Below are 21,819 nucleotides of genomic sequence, written 5' to 3'. Positions count from 1 at the left end.
GAGCGGACCCGTGTCAATGTCTGCTTCTAATGTAGTAATGTTCCACCATTGAAGTAAAGAAGAAAACTTGAGTGCTGCACTGAAGTGAATCAATTATGCACCGTTTCATCTTCAGCAAGTATGGCTGGGAGTGCCACATTATCCTAATCTGAGTTGTATTCATCATAACATGATAAAGACTATATGTTTACTCCTTCAGATTTTAAATAAACTCTACAATTGGCTGACTGTGATGGCAAGCAGACATACTTAAGGGAATGTATGGTCTGTGCTGGTGGTTCAAATGCGTTGGCAATGTAGTGCATGTGTGAAAACAGCGGTACAGTAGTTTATAGCTGTATGAGTGACATTGAATATCTGGTGTACCTCCCTGTTGAATCCTTGGAAGCATTTGGTGTGATAAAGCCATCTTGTATGTTGCTATACTTATAGTTGTTTTCTTTATTCAAATTGATAGTTTTTTTTGTTCTTTGTGCAGCAAACTCTTCACAGAGTTCATCCTGAAAGTTCCTCCAGGACGCTTGGTGAAACAGAAGCTCTACTGTATGATTGACATTGTTCACAGTGACCTCTTCACACAGCATGGTAAGTTCAAAAGTGTGTCCAGAGCTCTGTGTATGCATTGTAGTACAAGTTATTATCCTAATTCTTATCATCCTGTATAAAGACTTAAAAAACTTGAGAACCAATGAATTCAGAATGAACAGAAAAGGATGATTATACTTCAAAAACAGTGTTGTTGACTTGGAACAAACTCATCCCTAAAGCAATTTAGGGTATAGGACCATGTTGGCTAGATGGTTTAATGGAGAAATTGGGTCGCAAATCAGAAGGAAGAGTGTGCTAATGGAGCTCGAGATCCAAAGACAGAAGAAGAGTGATTGAGCTACAAGCATGTGAAAAATAGGGTATTAAAATTTCCATAAGAGAAAAGAAAGTAACAACACGCGCAAAAAATAATGTAAAGTATTTTTTTCAATACTGCAACAGTTAAAGAACAGTACAAAAGGAAGAAAAGGGCATATGTAGTTTACAAGATAATAAAAGATTAATAATAGAAGATAAAAGAAATGTTAAACATGCTAAATTAATAATTCATGATGGTTTTTACAACAGAAGATGTCAGTAACAGGCCCCAGGTTTTAGAAGGAGCTCCAGTGGTGTTGGGAAATTTTAACTTAACTGACTGATGTTCTACTGAGGCTAGGTCAGATATTTTCCCAGTCTTGCTTAAGGAAATCTATTCATAGACCCGTAGCCAGGACATTTTATCTTTTGCTTAGGATGGAAGCTGTACCCACATATTGGATAATTGCAAATGTAAGACAAAACTAAACCAGGATATTATATAGGCAAAACACTCTTCAGTTACTCGTGAAGTGATAGAACTGATAGTCTTGAAATGCCAGTACTAGATTGATCTAGTTCTAGATTAATGTAGAATGATCTAGAATTCATATAAACAGTGGCATTTTAAGAGACCTCCCCCTCCAAGTTCATTTTATGAAGGGTGGATTTTGCTTGCTTAACTATAATTCGAACTAACAACCAAGGCAGTTGACGAGACTAAAAAAGGTGAGCCTTATGTATCTGAAAAGCTTTTCATGAAGGGTTAATTATCAGAATAAAAACTGTAGCCATCTTAGGTAATATAATGCAAGCATATGGACCTCGAATTGGTTAATGAACAGGAATCAGTGTGCCATGAAGGTGAAGCTACCTACATATGAAGGGTTCTTATCAAGAGCATGTGAAGTACTAAAGGAAACTGAATAATGATTGGCTATGTAAGCCTGGAATTTGAGTCAAAACATTTTTTTTTACTTTTGAATTCAGAATTCTGGCATCAGGTGTTGGTTTTGTAACTTGTAGAACCTCAGTATGTTTTGATCAAGAGCTAGTGTATATAAGTAATGCCTTTGGTAAAATTCTGCATTCCCTCTCATGTACAGTATATAGAGTTTTTCATCTTAAAGGATCCCAAAGTGTGTTATTTAAAAACTGAATAACATGTAACTTATATTTGGCTTCTCTCTACATTGTTTCCTAACTTTAATCTTAATTGAGAGGGCAATTATACAACAGGGAAAATATTTATTATTATACTGTAGAAAGCTTAGAGATAATTACAAGTGATTACTTTTACCCTATTTACACTACAGGTATGGTTCGACAGTCTCAATGCTTCTCCTGGTTACAATTCTGTACAAACTGTTTGATATGTTTGTTAAATTGGTTTTGAAAAACAGCATCTTGGCTTTAATTTATTTTAATTGCAGCACATGCTACATATTATATATTATAGGAATTAATATTAATTAGCTTTTGCTGTCTCTGCCCCGCTGATGCACTCCAATAGATGAGAAGCAGCTGGCCGTGGCTGTTTTGACTTACAAAAATGAAACACAATTATAAGTATGTTTGCATGGTTCTGCCTTCAAGCATTGTGAAATGGTGAGAGCTAATTCGTTTTCATTTCCATCATTCATAGGAACTGCATGTTTTTGAAAATCTCCATAACTCTAAAAGGTTTTAATTAAAAATATACACTTTAAAAATGTACGTGCAACATTCAGAATCCAACAAAATGGGGCATCATTGGCACATGTTATATACTTTTCCATACTGTATACAGACAATATATTTATATTTCATCATTATACTGTATATAGAGTGCCGAAATGTCATATGTCCATATTCAAATCAGCTGTACACTGCCAACAGTCTTGTTAAATTTCTTGTTAAACTTGTTGATTTTCAGGGCAGGTATTTTGTAGCAAGCAAGTATTTTTTTAAAAGTGGGAAATGTATGCACCGTGGAGTGTACCAAGAAAAACAGGGAAAGTTATTGTAATCCAAAGTTAAATATAGTGTCTAGACTGAGCAGTGGTAACAAAAGTTACACAAAAGTACAGTCACCATCAGCACAATGGATGATCGATGTCAGCAAAATCAAAAGAATAGCATTCTTTCTCAACCACTGCCAGCGCTGGAACCTTTGGCATCAGGACTTCTAGTTTAGCTAGGGAATCTCTTTGTGTGCTACAGTATATTGGTGATTGTGCATATCATCAGACACTGGAGCTCGGCTGCAGTGTCTTTTCAACATCTTTCAGTCAACTGCTAAAACTAAATTGAAAATTTTATGCTGGTTTCACTTAATTGTAATAAAAAGCTGGACTAAGTACAATATACTGCCACTGTGCTGTATTTTGCAGTATCAATTATTGCATTAATGAAAAGGCTTTTTGTGAGATTACCAATAAACTGCATGTTTCCATAATTGGTATTCTACTGTATATCTGTGAAGACATTATAACTGTGCTACAGTAATTTGCAAACAGTTTATATACAGTAGCTTTTATACTGTGTCGTGTAATGTTCATGTGCATAATATTTTCTTGAAATTTACAGCAAATGTAGGACTGCAGTTTTTCTTCCTTTCAGTCTTACTAACTTTTTACTTGGGTTTTCAGTCAAAACTGATATTGTAAGGCTTCACTTATGCATGCTTTTTATATTTTTTTTAACTGTGACAGTTTTGTTAAAACACCTCTCACCTTCACAGAGTGGTTTGAGTAGTTGCAGTCCTGGTAATAGAAACTTAATAAAAGTGACTCCTCTGTAGATAGTGACCCAAATATTTGTTTGAAAAACCTACTGTATTACACACAGCATCCATTCAGCCCAGTAAGCTAACAGAGTAAGCATTACTATCTACACTGTGAGTCTTTCGTAGTACAGTTTTGTTCTAATTCATGCAGATATCATCACCTTAATATTTATGCAAAAAGACAGCAAGAAAATTTCAGTGACAACATTTTGACTCATCAGGGCTGCTTGACGAATTCATTTACTGTTTTCAATAAACAAATGGAGTAATCTGCCTAGAGCTTTCTCCGCACTGTGTTGAAACTTTCACAGCAAAATCATAACAGTTGGATGTCACTTTAATTTTATTTCACTGTGTGCCTGTTTCTGCACATTTAAAAGCTAAATTGTGATAGTGAAATTCTGAACTGCACTGATTCAGTAGATAAACTGTGTACTTGGCATCTGAAGCTTAAATATATTAATTAATTCACAATTACTGAACTAACAGTGGGATTAAGAACTGCAAGAAAAAAATTAGAGTATTAAATATTATGGCCTGTTTTTTAAGTTTTTCAAGTAGCTGTCCTCAAATAATGGTATGTAACTGCAGTAGTTTTAGAATGCAGTTCATATAACAAAATGAGGCACACACTGGATAATATCTTGCTTATACAGCTCTAAAAATGTTATACAGTGAAGTCTCGATATTCGCAAGGGTTCAATGCAGAGGCCTGTCACGAATAGTCAAAATAATATTGTATAATGTTCTTCAGGATATTGTATATAGTACAAAGACATATAACCCTCCCTAATATGATCAAGTACTAATGCATTGGCTTTAAGTTAATTTAAATAACATTGTTCAACTAAAAGAAACAATAGTAATCATACATTTATTGTTATCAGTTAAAATCGACAAATTCATTCTTCCTCTCCATCCTGCCTAGATTTTCTCCCTCTGCCTCTGTGGTTTCACAGCACACTTTAATAAACAGAAAATAAAAGCATCAGTGAGCCTGTTAAGTTGTCTCAAGCCTGTCTGACACAGAACCAGAAACACTTGTTACAATACAGAAACAAGCCAATGTTAGATGCACATGCTGGGTACTCTGAGCAGGCAGCAAGGAGAGGATCACTCGCTAGCTGGAATTATTACACAATCCTGTTGCATGCTAATTAGAAAGTTGTGGTTAACAACCTTCAGCTTGGTTTCCTCCTGCTCTTCTCTTCTCTTCTATCATCCAAGACCCCATTGGCCAGACTGAATTGTGCATAATCAAATTCACAGATGTTGAGACCCTATTTTAGGTGTGATTATAATAGCATTGCACAGAGCAAATTCATTTGTCATTATATTTAATTGAATTTCAGAAAACACAAGGGTCACATTTATTCACATCTCTGAAATTAGTGCTTTGTAAATCCTTGTCTGGCAGGCATTACGCTGACAAGACACCTCCTGTAGTGTGCTGTGTGGTTCTGACCCTTGTGAGTTTTGACAGTCACACCCTTTGGGTTATGAATGAATCCAAGTGTGCTGTGCATTTTGCCTTGTATGTTTTCCATATATTTCATCATATTCATATGTATATCTTTGAGTTGTCTAAGCTGTTCTTTTGCTTAGATGGGTGTCTCAGATGTTTATTTTACAGCTGCATCCTCCCATTATAACAGTAGTTAACAGCCACTGGGCAGATCTTCTTTATAACTCAATTTAGTGAAACATATTTATTGCTGTCTGAGTTAAAGATGATTTTAAAATTAGCGTTGTTAATTTAAAACATTGTTCATGTGATTATCATACTGTACATTACATAACTTATATTCTGACTCTTTACAAAATCAACCTGCAAGCGTAAAAAACTACTTCAGGCTAAATAGTGCAACCGCAGGCCTGAACTGCTGGTAAAATGCATTTGGGTTCTGAGATTAGTGATCAGTATCACCTGTAAACTCAGCTTGACGGATTGATTCAGCAGCTGTGAGGTTAAATGAAATGCTGCTTTTCCTGTTTTGGAATTAGCAGTTTTAATGTTTTATCTGGGAAACAGAATATGTTTATGTAAAGTTTAAAGAGCATGTAAAAAAGCAGATTTTGTTAGTTTTAATACAGTATGTGAGCACACACTACCGTTTATTTTCCATTTTCTTGTTGGATTGTTTTTCATGTCTGCAGCTGATAGGAGTTTGTTCATACCTTTGACAAGGTGAAATTTAGTTATTGTGGTTTAAATAGGTAGCTGTGTCAGCGTGTGTAGGCTGCTAAACAAAGTTTCGGCTGTGGATCCTTCTTCGGGTGTGAGCAAAAATGTTTGCTCATACCTGAAGAAGGCTCTACAGCTGAAACATTGTGTTTCCTTTCTTCTCTTTTCAGCATGGAATAAACCTTTACTTTTTCCATTGAAATTTAGTTATGTCATGGTATGGTATTAAAGAGTCACAAGGTTTTTCACACAAAGTGTAAGTGCACACCTGTCTTTGTTTTTGCATGTTATCTGTTTTAATTCAGGGTCTCTTGTTCATTCCCTTTTAGGTTTAAATTGATGGTGCTTTGTCACTAATAAAAAAATGTTAACTCAGTGGAAGGTGTTATACTGGACTCTGATGCAACGGATCCAGAATTATCTTTTGTCTTTTTCAGTTGCATTTTAATGCTTTTAAATTGTGCCAGGAACGCCATTACTTTCCAGGGAATCAAATGTATATTTGACATAACCAAGTAAAACCTTTAGGTCTTTATAAAAGCTGAATAGATGGGATGCACATTTAATAAGTTTTGTTATTAAAAAAAAAAGGTTTTGTTTCTGTTTTTCCATTTCTGTCCTTATGCTCTTGCAATTAAATAAATGCTCCAGTATTGCATTTTGCCGTATGTTACCTATGCACTTTGTTACAAGGCAAACAATTTTGCTGAGCATCTTTACATAAATTATTGTGTAAGTGCCAAAAAATGGGCTCATTGCTCCTGAACAAATGTTTCAAGTGCTCTCTTAGTCTGTGTCTATGCTTATTGTGCTCTTTAAATCTGTTTGCTCTGTGGTATGGGTACAGCTTTGGCCTTACATGATAGTTCCAGTCTGCTTCCCTTAGTCATCACAAAGCTCTCCATCTGAGTGCTGAGGTTTTCATTTGTTGGCATCAGAGCTTACTACTTAGGAAAGACAAGTCGTTAGACAATGGCTTTGCAGTAGTGAGGTTTTGACTTGTAACTGGAAGGGATGACTTATTCCAATAAGTCTGATCTGCGATGGTTAATTTACTTTCTTTTTTGTTTTTATTTGTTTATTTTACTATTTAATTCTGGAAATATCTACCAGAATGGTGCGCTTATCAGCACCACATTCATTAACCAGTCTGTTAAGATTTTGCATTTGCTGACTTCAGCTTTGTGCTTCGTAACCTCAGGTGGTAGTTTTGGATGTTTTACTGAAAAATGACATTTTCAGATGACAAGTGGGATCGCATCAAAGGTTATGGGATAGTGGTCAGGTTTTATTTTCTTCAATCTACTATTTTTCCTTTAGCTCATGCATGCCTGTGTGACTTCATTTTTTTAAGTGCCATACTTTTAAAAAATAGTTAAGATTTAGGAATGAAGAAAAAGGCACTTAGGCAAACCGTCAATAAAACATGAGATTACATAATCAACTGCTGTTTTGGAGTTTCTTTCATGCCGTGCCATCATAGTTTGTAAAGGATTAATTTACTGTTGTCAGAGTGATCCAGACTTTTCTAAATGTGCTATCATATATGAGAACTAGATTCTGAAGTGATAAGGTACCCACATTAAACTGAGCAATATGAAGGATTATATATATGCAATCCTGTTGTGTATCCATTTCTGTGTATTGTGTAAAAATGCAAATTTCTAGAGAGGAATGATGTAGAGTTTATTTCATAAACACTTCCATAACTACAGTATTGAAAACATCAGTCCTTTCTGTACGAGTAAGATCTGTACATAAAATATTGTCCTTACAATGAGAATAGCAGGAAGCCCATTGTTATTGTCTCGATTGGTAGGCTTCTGAGTAATTGAAGAATAAAGTGACTGTAAAGATTTGTTTTCTTCATGCTTTTGAACATGTTTTGATGAATGTGTGTTTCAAGCTGAGCAACTTCATACTGGTTAGGTATACTGGGACAGATAAACCATTGAATGTGTAACAAAATTGGGTTCCTGTATCATCAATGATGTCAGCAATGATGATCAGAGTATTCAAAAACCCTTTTAAAATCCTTAGATGAATCAGTTCACCAATTGAATTGAATTTTGCCAGCTTTCATCAACATCCGAAGCTTTGTGGCATTTGTAGCTAAAAACATCTGAGATAATTTATGCATCTGGAATGATTCACCCATTGTTTTGAGAAATACAGCATATCACAAAAATATCTCCAGCTAAATGAATGTTTGGACAATTAACTCCAAAGGTATAATTTTATTACCAACAGGAAAAATACAGTATATGTGAAAATCAGGGTCCTGCTAAGTCACTCGTAGCACTAAAATCCAAACTGAATTATAACTTTTACTATACCTTACAGTAACTATTGTAGTTGCTGCAACATCTGATGCACTTGTAGACCTGTGTAGACCAATATGGTTGCTTGACTGCCATTTTTTCTTAACTCAATGTGCTTCTGTCTTGGAAACCACTGCACCATTTAAACTGACATGACTAAGGGCACAACAAGTTTGAGATCACTAGTGCTGCAAGAGGTATAGGGCACTGTGACATATAATGTCTGTCATTTTCTTAGTCATTGTAGTATTAATGCTGCCTAATTTGTGATATTTATCTTTTTTTAGATAAACGTTTAATCAGATGTATTACAGATGAAAAAAAAACTGAGTGATCATACAGTGCTGGTTACCAGTGGTCTCACACCCTGAAAATGATTGATATTGATTTTTAAAATAGAGTGCCAGGTCATTAATCACTTAATGGCCAGATCAGATCTGCAGTATGAACAGATGTTGAATTATTACGTTGTGCTTTCTTGGTGTATCATTTACGCTCTTGTTTTTGGCTGCTTTTTGTGCATTTTTTTTTCTTAGCCACTGAAGAGTTATTAGGTATTGATTAATCAAGGTCACTTAGTGATCAATGACTACTTTCTTTTATTAAAATAAGTTAAACAGTCTTCTGGACTCCTAATCCTGTTTCTGTCTTAGACCCTTTTTTACAACTCTTTCACTTGATCATCAATATAAAAGGTTGTATCTAATGCAGAACAGAGATAGACATTGAATTTGTCAAGGCAGGTATCTGTAACCTGCTTATTAATAGCTAAGGCAGTAAGAGCTTTTAACTCTCATGATCCACTATTCTGTATTGATGCATTAGTATTCAGGGCTGTATTTATGTCCTGGGTTTCAGCCCTTGCAGTAAGGTTGTAGATACCGGGCATAAATAAAGACTGCTATCCTGTCAGAAATTATTTTGTCTGTAGTAGCTGCTGTAGAAATGAGCATGTGGTTTCCTTATCTATAATATCCACATACACACAATTCTCATCTAGATTTTTTAATTAGATGTCATTAAATGTAGGTTTCATTTTGAAATTGTTCATTAACAGTTTACAGTCAGCATATATCCTGGAGCTTCCTCGGTAACTTTGCTGTGTAAGGCCTATTCGCTTGTGTGTTTCTTGATGTTCTTATTTAGTACTCTTGTTTTATGGCTTATTCATTGATGCAGCTGAGGTTCATTGTAATAACATGAAGCTAGTTTTCATTAATATACGCCTATATTTCCACAAAAACTTACTGCAATATTGATTCTCCTGCTGGAGTCACAGACCTCTCCTTCCCATTAGCCCTTTCCCCATGTAATATGTTAATGCCTGTGTCATTCAGTCTTTGTTTACTAGTGTTAGTGTCCTGTGTGCATTTATTTCTCTCTGGTGAGACTTCACCATGATGTCAGGCCTATCACGAACACATCCATTCTTTATGTAAGCCCTGAGTGCTTATATGACTGAAAAGAAAACCTTCCATTTTGATTTGTTTTACCCAAAATAGAAAAAAACAATGTAGAATAAAAATAGATTAAAATGGGAAGAAAATCAGTGAACTAAGACACACTGTAAGCAGAAAACAGGACTATATTGTTGAGCACTGTTAAAATTTGTTTAATCATATTGATAAGTCATTAAAATGATCCACGGAATACTTGAGAGTTCAGTGAAAAACAACAGATCAATGAAGGATATAATACGGCTGTGTAATGTTCTTTTGGGACTGCTCAAAGATTACTGTGCATGATTTGCTCTCTACCGTATAAGAAGGACATTGTAGCGCTGGAAAGAGTCCAAGAAAGAGTAACTACACTAATCCCTGAGTGTAAGGATATGATTTAGATAGATGGGTTAAAACAAATTAACATTTTTGGCATCAAGTGAAGACTGACAAGTTTGATTGAGATTTTTAAATTCCAGTGAGGGGTCAAAAATGTTCAGCCCAGTTGCTTTTAGAACTGATAAAAAATTGAAAAACTGGAAGGATGTATTTGAATAGGGACAAATATAGGACAGTCAATCTAACGTATATTTACAGAACACTGTTCATGAACTAAAGTGTAGGTAGTCTGGAGCTTCTGTTTGTGTTTGTGTTGCGCATTATATCTGTTGATTCATATTGTGTATTATTCACCACAGTGTAAATAATGATGTTTAGTCTAGTTCAAGGCTTTCATGACTGGTAAGGCTTATATCTGAATATGGTGCTGATTCCACTGATTGGAGGCAGAGATGTGTAGTTTGATTTCATTACCTTTACTGTAAACAGAAAGGTAAAAATTGCTTAATTATTGAAGAACGTTAGGGTTCCATGACTACAGAGATGGATAAATATTGTATTGATTTGAAAGCTTAAAGTCTTTGAGTGCAGTCATTATTTCTTCATTTCAATGTGTAGTGTGATGAGAAAAGTGCTCACGTTGTGCAGTTTGCTGCTGTATAAATTGAGTGTTGATAATATGCTTTGATTGTTTGAAGTAGTTGTGCTTTAATTTTGCCTGCTTCCTCCTCCCCAGAGGTGCCTGCTGAGACCCTCAGATAGGACAGTGTCTCCACACTCTTGTTCAAAGCCTCTCTTGGTGAAACTGGCTAATTGACCAAGTAGATTGACTCATTTAAAATATTTAACACTAAGACTCTGACTGGGTCTGTGGCTAAGGATCTGCACCTATGGCTGGAAGGTTTGCAGGTTCGTATCCCACGGCCGGCAGAGGAATCCTACTCCTTTGGGCCCCTGAGCAAGACCCTTAACCCCAACTGCTCCAGGGGCGCTGTACAATAGCTGACCCTGCGCTCTGACCCCAAGCTTCTCTCTCTGTCTGTGTCTCATGGAGAACAAGTTGGGGTATGCGAAAAAGACAAATTCCTAATACAAGAAATTGTATAGGGCTAATAAAGTGATCTTATCTTATCTTCATTTCATTACAGCCATGGGGGAAATCTGAATCTCAGATTAATAGAAAATATATCACATCACATTATCATAAGAGATTCTCTCACCGTATAGATATATTTGCACACTCACTAACAATGCTGTTCTGATAAGGTCTATATGGCATAGGCTACCCATATAATGTCATCACCACTCCACTTTAAGGGATACTTTAGATTAAATGTATTGTGTGTTTGGGATTTTTCTTTATCATTTTGGATATATTTTCCTCTGCAGTATTTCTCCATTTGAAAATACATCAATTGATTAATTGATTTAATTAAAATGAACTTTAAAATGCAACTGAATGTTATACAGAAATGCATTCAATCAGAGATCTTGAGTGATCTGGCATAAATAAATGCTTGATTTTGCAAGTAGCTGGGAGTTGCAGACATGAACTTAATTGAACTTAATAGTTTCAGTTATTCTCTTCAGAAGGAAGGCAGGAAAAACAACCAAGCTATGATGCAAATACCAGCAAGTGATATTGTGCACTGTAAGATTAACATCATGTCTTGAAGATCTGTAGTGTTCCATATTACTGTTTGCACCATCACTGTACTTAAATGCAGACCTGATTCACACCTTGAAATGAAATTGGAAGTTTAATATTGCTTTATGGCTCCGCTGTTTGTCAGCGTGCAGGTTGATGATAATGGCTTCAAGCCTGGGTCATCTCACTAGCTGACTGTGACAGAGATTCATCAAGTGGGGAACACAACTGGATGAGTGCTGCCAAGATTAGGGTGGGTTTGGTCAGCCAGGGTTCTTCTTGCTCTCAGCCACACTGACCACTGCAACCTCCTGCATGGTTCGTGGAAAGCAGTGCTGTCGGTGATGGATGAACCTCCCCTCAAATCGGCACTGAAGATCTGATATGGGACTGTGTTGTCCGTTACACCTTAAAAGACAAATAGCTTGAATATGTTAGGGTTGTTGCCTGCACATCCTCATTTCTTCTCTCTTATGTCATGAGGATTATAGCTGAGATGTGAAAAACAGTTTGTTATTCCAAATCGGAAGGATTTAACAAAAATAATTTCAAAATTCAAAACAACACATTGCACCATTGCACGTTAAATATGCTTCATGCATGTTAAGTATTAAATAATGGTAATTGTTGTTACTTGAAGAATTATAGTTACAAATTTAAAGACCACATGGTGTGTACTCTATGATAGGTTGCTCTTCACTAGGGTTCTTTCATGTGCTGCATACATTTCAGTTAAACTTGCATACCTGTGAAACTTTTGTTCTCTCAGTGCGACCCCACTTTGAGATGACATCCAGGAAGAAGCAGATTATTCTTAATATGTGCCAGATTGGATGTATTGTAAACAGGCATGTATTCATGAGCAGACACCTGTGATCGAACAAGCTTCTGTAACCCAAATTAATGCTATTAACAGCACAATCGCACAAGTGCTGACAGGGGATTTGGACCCTCTCAATAAAGCACTGTGAGATAAGAGACAGGATTCCAAAACCCTAGGTGAAAGTGATTGAAAATCTCACTGTTGTGTCGCTGCACTGAAAGCGGAACTATCAGGCATCATTGTCTCTGAATTGATGACATTCCAGGACAAATTAAATAATCTTAACCTACCTAAAGACTTTTCTGTCAAAAGTCTGTATTTCTTGATTTGTCCTGTAGTGTCGAAGATCTCATATGGAGAGGAGTTGTTTTTTAACTTGAGCCTGAGCCCCCAGGAGGGCTGTCCTTCATGATCCAGTTTGCATGGATGACAGTCCTGCTGCTGAGACTTAGAATGATGCTGTTTGACCTCCCACAGAATGTGTCTCTCGGAGACGTTGAGAAACTTGAAGGTTGGATTTGTATCTTTCGCTTATTTTCTGTGTCTTTCTGTTCTGCAGTTGTATCACTGTTAAATGTAGAATTAAATGACAATTGTGCAGTGCATGAGTAAGATCTTATTTAAATATTGTATATAATTTCAGTGTTCCATAACTGTTTTTTGTCTTCAGGATTTTTTAATGACCAGAACAGTGTACTTGCACTTGTTGAATAGTTGATTACTTTTCTACTTACATTAGGTTTATGCTATTTTTCATTTTTTCATTTTATTTTATTTTAATCTACTCATCTGGAATATCCGTGGTTTTAAACTATGCTTTTATAATTGTTGGATGTCGATGTCTTTATATTTTATGCAAAATGAAAATTGATCTTGCCATAATACAGGAAATCTCACCTTACACAAAGTCTTAATACTTTGTAACTGCTGCATCTTGTGCAAACAAAATGTCATGGAGCTCATGATCCTAGTATGCTACACCTCTTTTAACTGTCCAGGAAGAACAGGTTGTATTTTCAGAAAGACATTTGTTCCAGTTTGTGCGCTGGTAGTATATGACTCAAACTTTTTTTTTTAGTTTATAATCGTAAATTCTTTTTTAGACATTTTATCTGGAAACTATAGAATCTTAGTGAATGCTACATCCTCTGTGTTGTAGTACAAAGACTTACAGTTGACCTTGGTTTACTCTTGGGTGTTTTTTATACTCTTTGCCTAATGATTTTACCCTTTTCCCCTCTAGGTATAAATAATGTTCCAGGATTTAATTTATCTTCAATTTAAATTCTCAAAATCTCTTTTTGTTCAGTCACATTGTTAATTTTCTCTTTCACATCATAATATGGTGTTGTCTCTTCCTCCTTATTTGTGCTTTTTTTGCAGTGGTGTTTTAGTACTATTCTACTACAGTCCAATCTTGTGACATTTTGCACTTTGAAATGTGCTTCAGCGGTTGACCCCCTTATGTTTTGGGGATGCAGTAAAAGACCATATTCATATCACTACTACATTGCTTCCCTTTAATTTTAATAAGCTTTGTTTGCACAAAAATATCCTGGAATCTGATTAAGCTTTCCTTGAGCATACACAGGAAAGATCTCTCTCTGAAACCATTGTGCTCACACTCCATATGACTTGGAGAGTCGTCAACACTGTTATTTCTATGGCACTGACAAGGCATTAGAGTTACTGTCTATCTCTAATATTCCATAATAATGAAAGCTGTGCATATATTCTTGCTAATAAAGCACAAGTGGTGACAGTCCCTGACCCACTTTTAATTAATTCTGAAGATTGCTTCTTTTATTTATAATTGTATAGCTCTGACATTTCACATGATAGTGGTAATTGATAACAGTTTCTTGAAGGCCACTGTCTGCCACATGTCTCAGGGACTGAATCATTTGTTTAGAGTCCCTTATCTTGCTGATCAAGTTTAAAAGAAGAATTGCAGAATATGAACAGAGGTCTGCATCTATGTCCCGGTAACTATGGCATACTTTGAGTTACTTTTTGCTTTCTGTGTTCAACCGATACACTTACTACTTTAGATGGAAATAAACCGCATTACAGAGGGGTTTATTTACTAGTGGATTTTAATATTCTATTATGCTTTATTTTCCAAAAAGAAAAGAACCCCAAGCATTTCAAGCTAGTAATAGAAGTCCCAGTATCAAACTCCAAGGTGTTGGTGCATATTGTATGAACAGGTACATTTTTCTTGCAAAATGACTACTTTGTTTTATGACTCTGTGTAGAATAATTTGTTGTGCTTCCTTGATCATGATCACCTGATGATTAATTTTTATTCAAATAATTTATTTAAGACCCTGGGGAAGGTGTCTAGTGAACATTTCTGCCACCCATTTGTATGGTGTACTGTATGCCCACAGAGATCAAGTGGTACATTTTTTCATATGGTGTGAGTATATTTTTGACAGATGTGGGAGTAGTTTAGTTCAGCTTTACTTATGGGTCTTACAAAACATATTCCTTGAGCTCCTCTTCTGTTGTTGCTGAATGATTCTGATTTTGATTTGTATGTGCAACAGACATTGTTGGTGCTTGCTGGTATTATGGCTGCTAAGATGATAATCACTCAGGTCTATGGGGGGTACTTGACTGGCCTCTGAAGCAGCAGTGTACTCCATTAAAATATTATTAAATTCATCTGTTATTTTATGATGCTTTGTGGGATGAGGTGGGAGTCAGTTTTACCAGCAGCTCCTGGGTCCTGAGGAAATGGGTAAAATGGTAAAATAAAATGGTGTTATTGAGTTGTTCCTTTCCCACTATATGGAGAAAAAAAGATAATGACATAATTTCATCAGTCTTAATGTGTAATATAATTGTAATGTTAAAATTCATTTAAAAATTATATAAACCATGATATTTATGTAAATAAACATATTCCTTCATATAGTCATATTTTGTTTAAACATGTTGGATTTATAAAATATGTGCACATTGTATTCTGAGAAGGTTATCAAAGATGTCCTTCAAATGCTGTTTTCAAGTGGGCCCGTACTGTCTGTTTTTGATAAAGAACCATGAGCAACATGTTTCTGCTGTGTGTACTGTTGAGATACGGTACATGCAGGTTCAACAGTTTCTTTTTGTGTTCTGTGTTCAGACTGTCGAGAAATTCTGCTGCCTCTAATGACAGACCAGCTGAAGTTTCACCTGGAGAAGCAGGAAGAGCTGGAGGCCTGCTGCCAGTTGCTCAGTTACATCCTGGAAGTTCTCTACAGGAAGAATGTGGTTAGTGCATCAGACTTTGGTCATAATCAGTGCCGCTGCCATTGTGATCTCTCCCTGTGCAAGCCTGGTTGAAACAGGACTTTGTGCTGTTTTATTTTTAAATAAGACCTCTTTAGTAAACCTTATACATTAAGTTCCGTCTTGCATATTAAAAACTTTTACTGAACTTGGAATTACTGGTACAAGCAGCCTTAGTGTTCTCTCAATGACTAAACTGATATGTACAAGGATATTTCTTACAAATTAATACTGTTAAAAAACTGTTATTGTGAAAAGTCACAAAGCAAAGAATTGACAGTGCCCCACCATACAAGGTTTAGTTTTTGTAGGTATTTCCATTACCTTCATTATTCCCATTATCTTCTGGATGTTTTGATTTTTGTCCTTCAGCTGTCAGGAACACTCGCACAGATATTCAAAAGCAGGGTTGAGTGAACAGTATTGTCGCATCCTAGTCACGGTCCTGTTGTCCTGAATAGTTTTTACTTTTAGTTTGCAAACTGTTTACCTTTCTCAAGCAGCCATTTTTTTATTGGAATTGTTTAAGAAGTTGCCAAATGCAGGAAAATAGAAATAAAAGGGATTTGTGCCAATATAATCATAATCTTGTAAATAATGTTCTACAGATATTGATTTCTCATGTATGATCTAGACTGATGGACCTCAGTCTAATATTTATATACAAAGCTTTTTTCACCTTCTGGGACAGGATTATTTTCTGCCAAGTGCATCAATCTGTGTGCTTGTGTAATTAGTGTCTGTAATGAAGTGACTGTTGGAATCCTCTCCCTTTATATTATCTTGTGTATTTCAGGATAGTAGAAAATTCAATACAAATGTTGCAGTGTATCTTTGCATTCTGCACCATTTGTGCCTCTTTTAAGAACACAGTATATTAATAATATTAAGGCCCCCTTTTCAATCAAAAAGAGATGAAAGCTTTATACTTGCAGTTTCAGAATTATTATGCAAAATATTTGCATGTTATATACGTGACACTTTTAATATCCTGCTCAAAAGCTTTTTAGCTTCTCGAGTCTACTCGGGTGGAGATTGAGATCTAAGACCTGAATGTTTTCTATTTATTTTTTTTCCTTTGAAATGAAAGAGTTCTCAAGTTTGGGAATTTTCAGTGTTTTTTATACATGAAAGATCTTGCCTTTCTTTGCCATATGGGTAGTTGTCATATGTGTGCTAGAGATCTGGAGTAGAGTTTTCTTTAAGAGGTTCGGAATAGTATGAGTTGTGGTCCATAAAGATGAGATGTGGAGTTTCCTGGAGAAGTTACTGAAATAAAATTCAATGTGAACATGAATTATTGAGGTTTGGGAAGAAGCTGTCCTTCTTCTGAGCTCATTGAAATAAATTTACTCGTCATTCAGTGTTCAATCTTTGCCCTGTTAATAGCAGTGTATCCAGGACAGCTCTGCATAATAGTAATGGAAGATCTCTGTGGAATTCTTTGAGTCTTGCCAGGTACACTAAATATTGTATGATTTATTTCAGTGGCTTTGGTTTTAGGGATGTCTGTAGGAAGCATAGATAGAATATGAAGATGTAGAAGAAAAAATATGGGTTTGGGCAAAGTTCCAATAGCTGAGAAGAATCATCTTTAATATCATGCCTAAAAAATGGTTAAGATTTAAAATACTATGAGATCAGTCTTACTAACATTGCAAAAAATAATGTCTGATTTCCCCAGGGTCTTCCAGTGCTTTAAATTTCGCTGGTGTTTATTGATTAAGATACAGATTAATTTGTACCATTCTACTTTTTTGTTATAATTTAATGTTAAAATCAAAATGAAGTCAGTAGCTTGAAATTTCATATAGTAAATTAATAATTTAGGCTGTGTTTTCAGTAGTTATGTAGCTGCTCAGACAGGAAAATGTTACACTAGCCTATTGAGTTTGCTTCGCCATGCTTCTGAAAATTTCAAGATCAGTTTTGTTTTTTTAATGAATTTGTGCTTAGAGAAGGTAAGTGCTTTATTTTTTGGAATGAAAATTGAATTAATAACATTCATAAATATTGAACTTACCAGGACCCTTTTTTCTAATTTTTGTTCTCTCTCCTTCTCACTCCATATTTAACAATTTCTCCAGGGTCCCACACAGTGGCATGTCCAGATCATTATGGAGAAGTTATTGAGGACCGTAAACAGAACAGTCATCTCCATGGGGCGAGACTCAGAGCTTATTGTAAGTGTCTCTCAATATCAGCTAGAAAAAAAAATCTTTATCACAACTGGCTGCGACTTGCTGAATCTTCAATAACTGGATTTTAAATCCCAGGTGGTGAAAAGCAATCAAAATCTTGTTTAAATCTACTTCATGTGCTCACTGAGCTATTCTCTGAAGATTTGCTTTCCCTCCTTATTCCTTTTATCATTTTATTAAAGAGACCTAGTCTTATTTGTTAAAGACCTCCTGCAACCTAAAGTTTGCAAACAAGTTTTAATAGGAGCTATTGCATTAATTTGGTAGTCCACTGTTTATATTCTTTGTCTATACCATCTTTAACTAAACGTTACCAAAGTCTAAGTCTGAAATTAATCAATTTCCATGAAACTGCCTTAGCAATAAAATTGTCAACATTTTAACTTATAAAATTATGTATGATCATGGATACAATCTAGTTAATTGCTCTTTAATTACAGAGATACTTTGGATTGGAGAGTGATCTGTAACGTTGAATGTCAAATATGACAAGCATTAGCAAGAAAAATATGGTGAACAAGCGAAATTTTGATTAAATCTAGAATGGCATTCATTGCAGAAAATTATTTCCTGTCTTGTACATATGTATTAGAGTTGGTTAGACCCCTTTCTCAGTTATGGCTAAGTAATGTGTGTTTTGTATCATTTCCAACTTATTTTTACTGTAGATCAATTTTGTAAAACAATATATTTTCAAAATATGCTGGAAACCTGACATTCCAATTTTGGGTGCATTTCATTCAATTTTAGAAGTAAATGAATGGTTTGACTGCATTATCTAGTTGTCACACTTAAGACATTCTGCTGTGGAAATGAAAGATGCAGGTTTGCAGAGGTTTGTCTTACATTCTTCTTAGGAACATAAAGATCTAAATGAGACAAAGCCATTAGATCTTTGTACTTTGCAGTAGCTTATTGATCCGGCGACGTCAATTAGCCATTCATTGAAGGCGCTCAGGGACTTGGGAACATTCATGAAACAGTTGTATAAATGTGAAAGTTGGTTTAACATGGTATAGCATTAATGGGGTCTGTTATTTTATGATGTTCAGCTGGTTAACATTACCTGTATGCCTACTACTATTACTAGAATATCTTTGTTCATGTGCATATTTTCTGTTTTGAGTATGTATCCTAGCAGGACAAAAAAAACCCTGAAGGAATTGCAATAGTTGCACATGTTTATACAATATTCACTGATCTAGATTTCAATAACAGCAAATTTGTTGTGCTCATGAATAAATATACCTAAGTTCACAAGGGCAATGCATATTCTGTACATTTTTCACTGAGTATTTTGTCTGTTGTATGTCAATATCTTAATTTACAATGCAGACCTTTATCTTGACACAAAGGTTATGAGTTTTGAGGTAATTGCATTGTCTCATGTCAGATTTTTACCTTTTGATGGGCTTGTCTGATGCAGGGAGCTGAAAAGCCTCTTAGTGTTGTTTTATGCTGTCTGTTCAAGTTATACAGCATATGGCTAATGAAGCTGTCTGCAACATGAAACCTGCTCATGTCCCGACTGACAGCTACAAGCCAGCTGTGTGTGGTATGGGCTCTCTGTTTTGGGTCTTAATTGAGCAGCTTTTTCAAAAGTTTTTAATCACTAATTAAAAAAACACCTCCTGTTACAATATACCTTTTACCCAAAGCTTGATATGTTTGCTTCATGCGCGTCATGCGTGTCAGCGATTAGTGTTATTATATTTTTATCAGGCTTCTTCACCAGGTGGTGATTATCTTTTTTTGATATTCAAAATGTTTTTTTAAACCTGAATATCGAGCCACATTCTTCTATTCTCTATGCCTCCCATTCACATTCTAAATGAAAAGCTTTTGTGTTAGTGTAATATTTCTCATGTTGTTTCCATTTTATTACATTTGCATACTCTGTAAAATGAGAGAACATACAAAAATATTCATCGCGTGCCGTTGCCCAACCTACACCCTTTTAATATAGCTTTGCTGTGCCTTAATGCTCTAGAGTCTGATGTAATAAACTTGCAAGAAGCTTGTGCAACAGTGCAGAAAATAAAATTGTATCCTCTTAAAAGTAGAATGGTATCTTTAAAACATTGACTATGTATGGTGGATGAAGTTTGGTGCTTTTGAACTCTTGTTCAATATTCCGGGGTTGAATGGTGGTGTTAGAGGGAATGGCACTGTTCTCTCGCATAGCCCTGGCTGTTTTTTCTGACTCTCTCGCAGTCTGTTTTGGAAAATTCGTTTTCGGCTGGTGATGGGTCAGTCTCAGTGATGAGCGCTTTCTAGAACCCTTTAATTCCTGACTGATTTTTCTGAAGGACAGACATTGTTGCAGTGTTCAGACGTGCCTCAAATCCATGGCTTTGTGTCTTCCTCGCCTTGTTAGTCTCCTATTATTTTAGATTCTTTTATGTTAACTCCTTTAAGTAGTGACAACTGTTCTTGTGATATGGTTTTGTAACATATACTGTACATACTGTAGCGACAACGCATCTAAAAGAGGATTTGTTAAAGTTCCATAAAAACAAGTTAGCCACCTTCTACTTCATTATCCTTCTTTTTTTTCATTTTTTTACAATTGCCCTTAATACGGACTCCGCCACCAGGCATTATAAAGCATCCAGCAGCTTCTTAAAGACAATTACTAACATGAATTTGCTGAAGACTAGCTGAAGGCAGTAACAAAAGCCTAGGCTGAGTGAAGACTTCTGAAGGATGGACCTTGGTAATACAGGTCTTTGCGCTGGGAATTCTTCCTCAGTTTTGGTAATTGCTCGAGGGCTTGTGTTGATGTGACCCTTGACGCCTCCCTTTTCTCACTGCCAGTGTCTTCAGGCAGCTGCAGACTTCATAGACGATCTTTGTTTTGCTGCAACTGCAGATAATGCTGTTTTCATCCTCTAGGATGTTCTGTTTCCCAGGCTTCATTTAATTCCTGCATTATTAGATGTTGCAAACAAGCTGTTTTGTAAGACTCAGCTATAAATTCACTTTATTATGATACAAAAGTTCCCAGTTTCAATTTAAGGGGCAGCTTACATTAATCAGTGCACTACTGATGAAGAGTGGGGACTCCTGGATTATAGTGTAGCATAACCTTCATTTACGTGTTCAGTTATACATTGACCTCACAGCACTGACACCCAATAAACTCCCTCTACAGCAACCAGAAATAACATTTATACAATTTTGTTTGGCCATTGAGTTTCTGAGGTTATGCATTTCTTATTAAAAATTAGGCTGTGAGCACAAGTGCAGCTTTTAAGCATTACATTTGTACCAGTCTTTTATTATTTAATGAGCAGTTAGAGTGGCTTGAATGTTCAAAGAGGCCTGGACCCAGTTTGGATTCCTTTCAATCCTGACAATATCTCTCGGTAATAACTCTGATAATGATTTACTTTTCTGATGTCCACAAAATGTTGCAAGATTGAAATGCAACCAGTACTTAGAATTCCTGACCTTGCTGTTCTTGGATCAGTTGTAAGTTTGGATTTGTACATTAGGGGTTTCCTCCCTCCACCTTACATCACTGCTGTTGAACATAGAAATTAGATTAGAATGGTCATCACAACAGACAAGGTATGGTAGACATAAGACACTCCAGATCTATAAAACTAAAAAATCTAGATGAATTATTCTTGCCTTTGGTATTTGAATAGGAAACTATATTCTTGCTGTGCTGTTTTCAGAAAGTTACAGTTTTATATCAGTGAATTCTAAGTCCAGAAATACACCGTGGCATCCTTGTCACCTGTCGGTTACAATGCAGGATGTGTTGTCTCAATGACACTTTGCTATATAATCTTGCATCTTGATAAAAAAATGTCTCCAATCAAGCCTCTGCATTTAGGCTCAGATTCAGGCAATGTGTTTGATTTTTGCTTTTATTTTGTACACCTTACAAATTGGCTTGTGTGAAATCAATGTATGTTGGAAAAAACTTTTTTTATTTCAAATTTTTTTAGCTCCTGACAGTT

At 35.7% G+C, this 21,819-nt stretch overlaps 1 protein-coding gene across 4 annotated transcripts in view; it reads left to right on the top strand.

Moving 5' to 3' along the window:
• dock1 (dedicator of cytokinesis 1) overlaps positions 1-21,819 on the top strand; it is a 292,059-nt gene that overhangs the window by 87,828 nt on the left and 182,412 nt on the right. For all 4 annotated transcript variants that reach the window (XM_015346833.2, XM_015346832.2, XM_015346831.2 and 1 more), the window contains exons 25-27: positions 479-585; positions 15,502-15,629; positions 17,735-17,830. In XM_015346833.2, the coding sequence (XP_015202319.1) occupies positions 479-585; positions 15,502-15,629; positions 17,735-17,830 (331 nt within the window). The remainder of the gene's footprint in view (positions 1-478; positions 586-15,501; positions 15,630-17,734; positions 17,831-21,819) is intronic.

Source organism: Lepisosteus oculatus, chromosome 4 (assembly GCF_040954835.1).
Source record: "Lepisosteus oculatus isolate fLepOcu1 chromosome 4, fLepOcu1.hap2, whole genome shotgun sequence".
NCBI lineage: Eukaryota > Metazoa > Chordata > Actinopteri > Semionotiformes > Lepisosteidae > Lepisosteus > Lepisosteus oculatus.
This window is presented reverse-complemented; position numbering and strand designations above follow the sequence as displayed.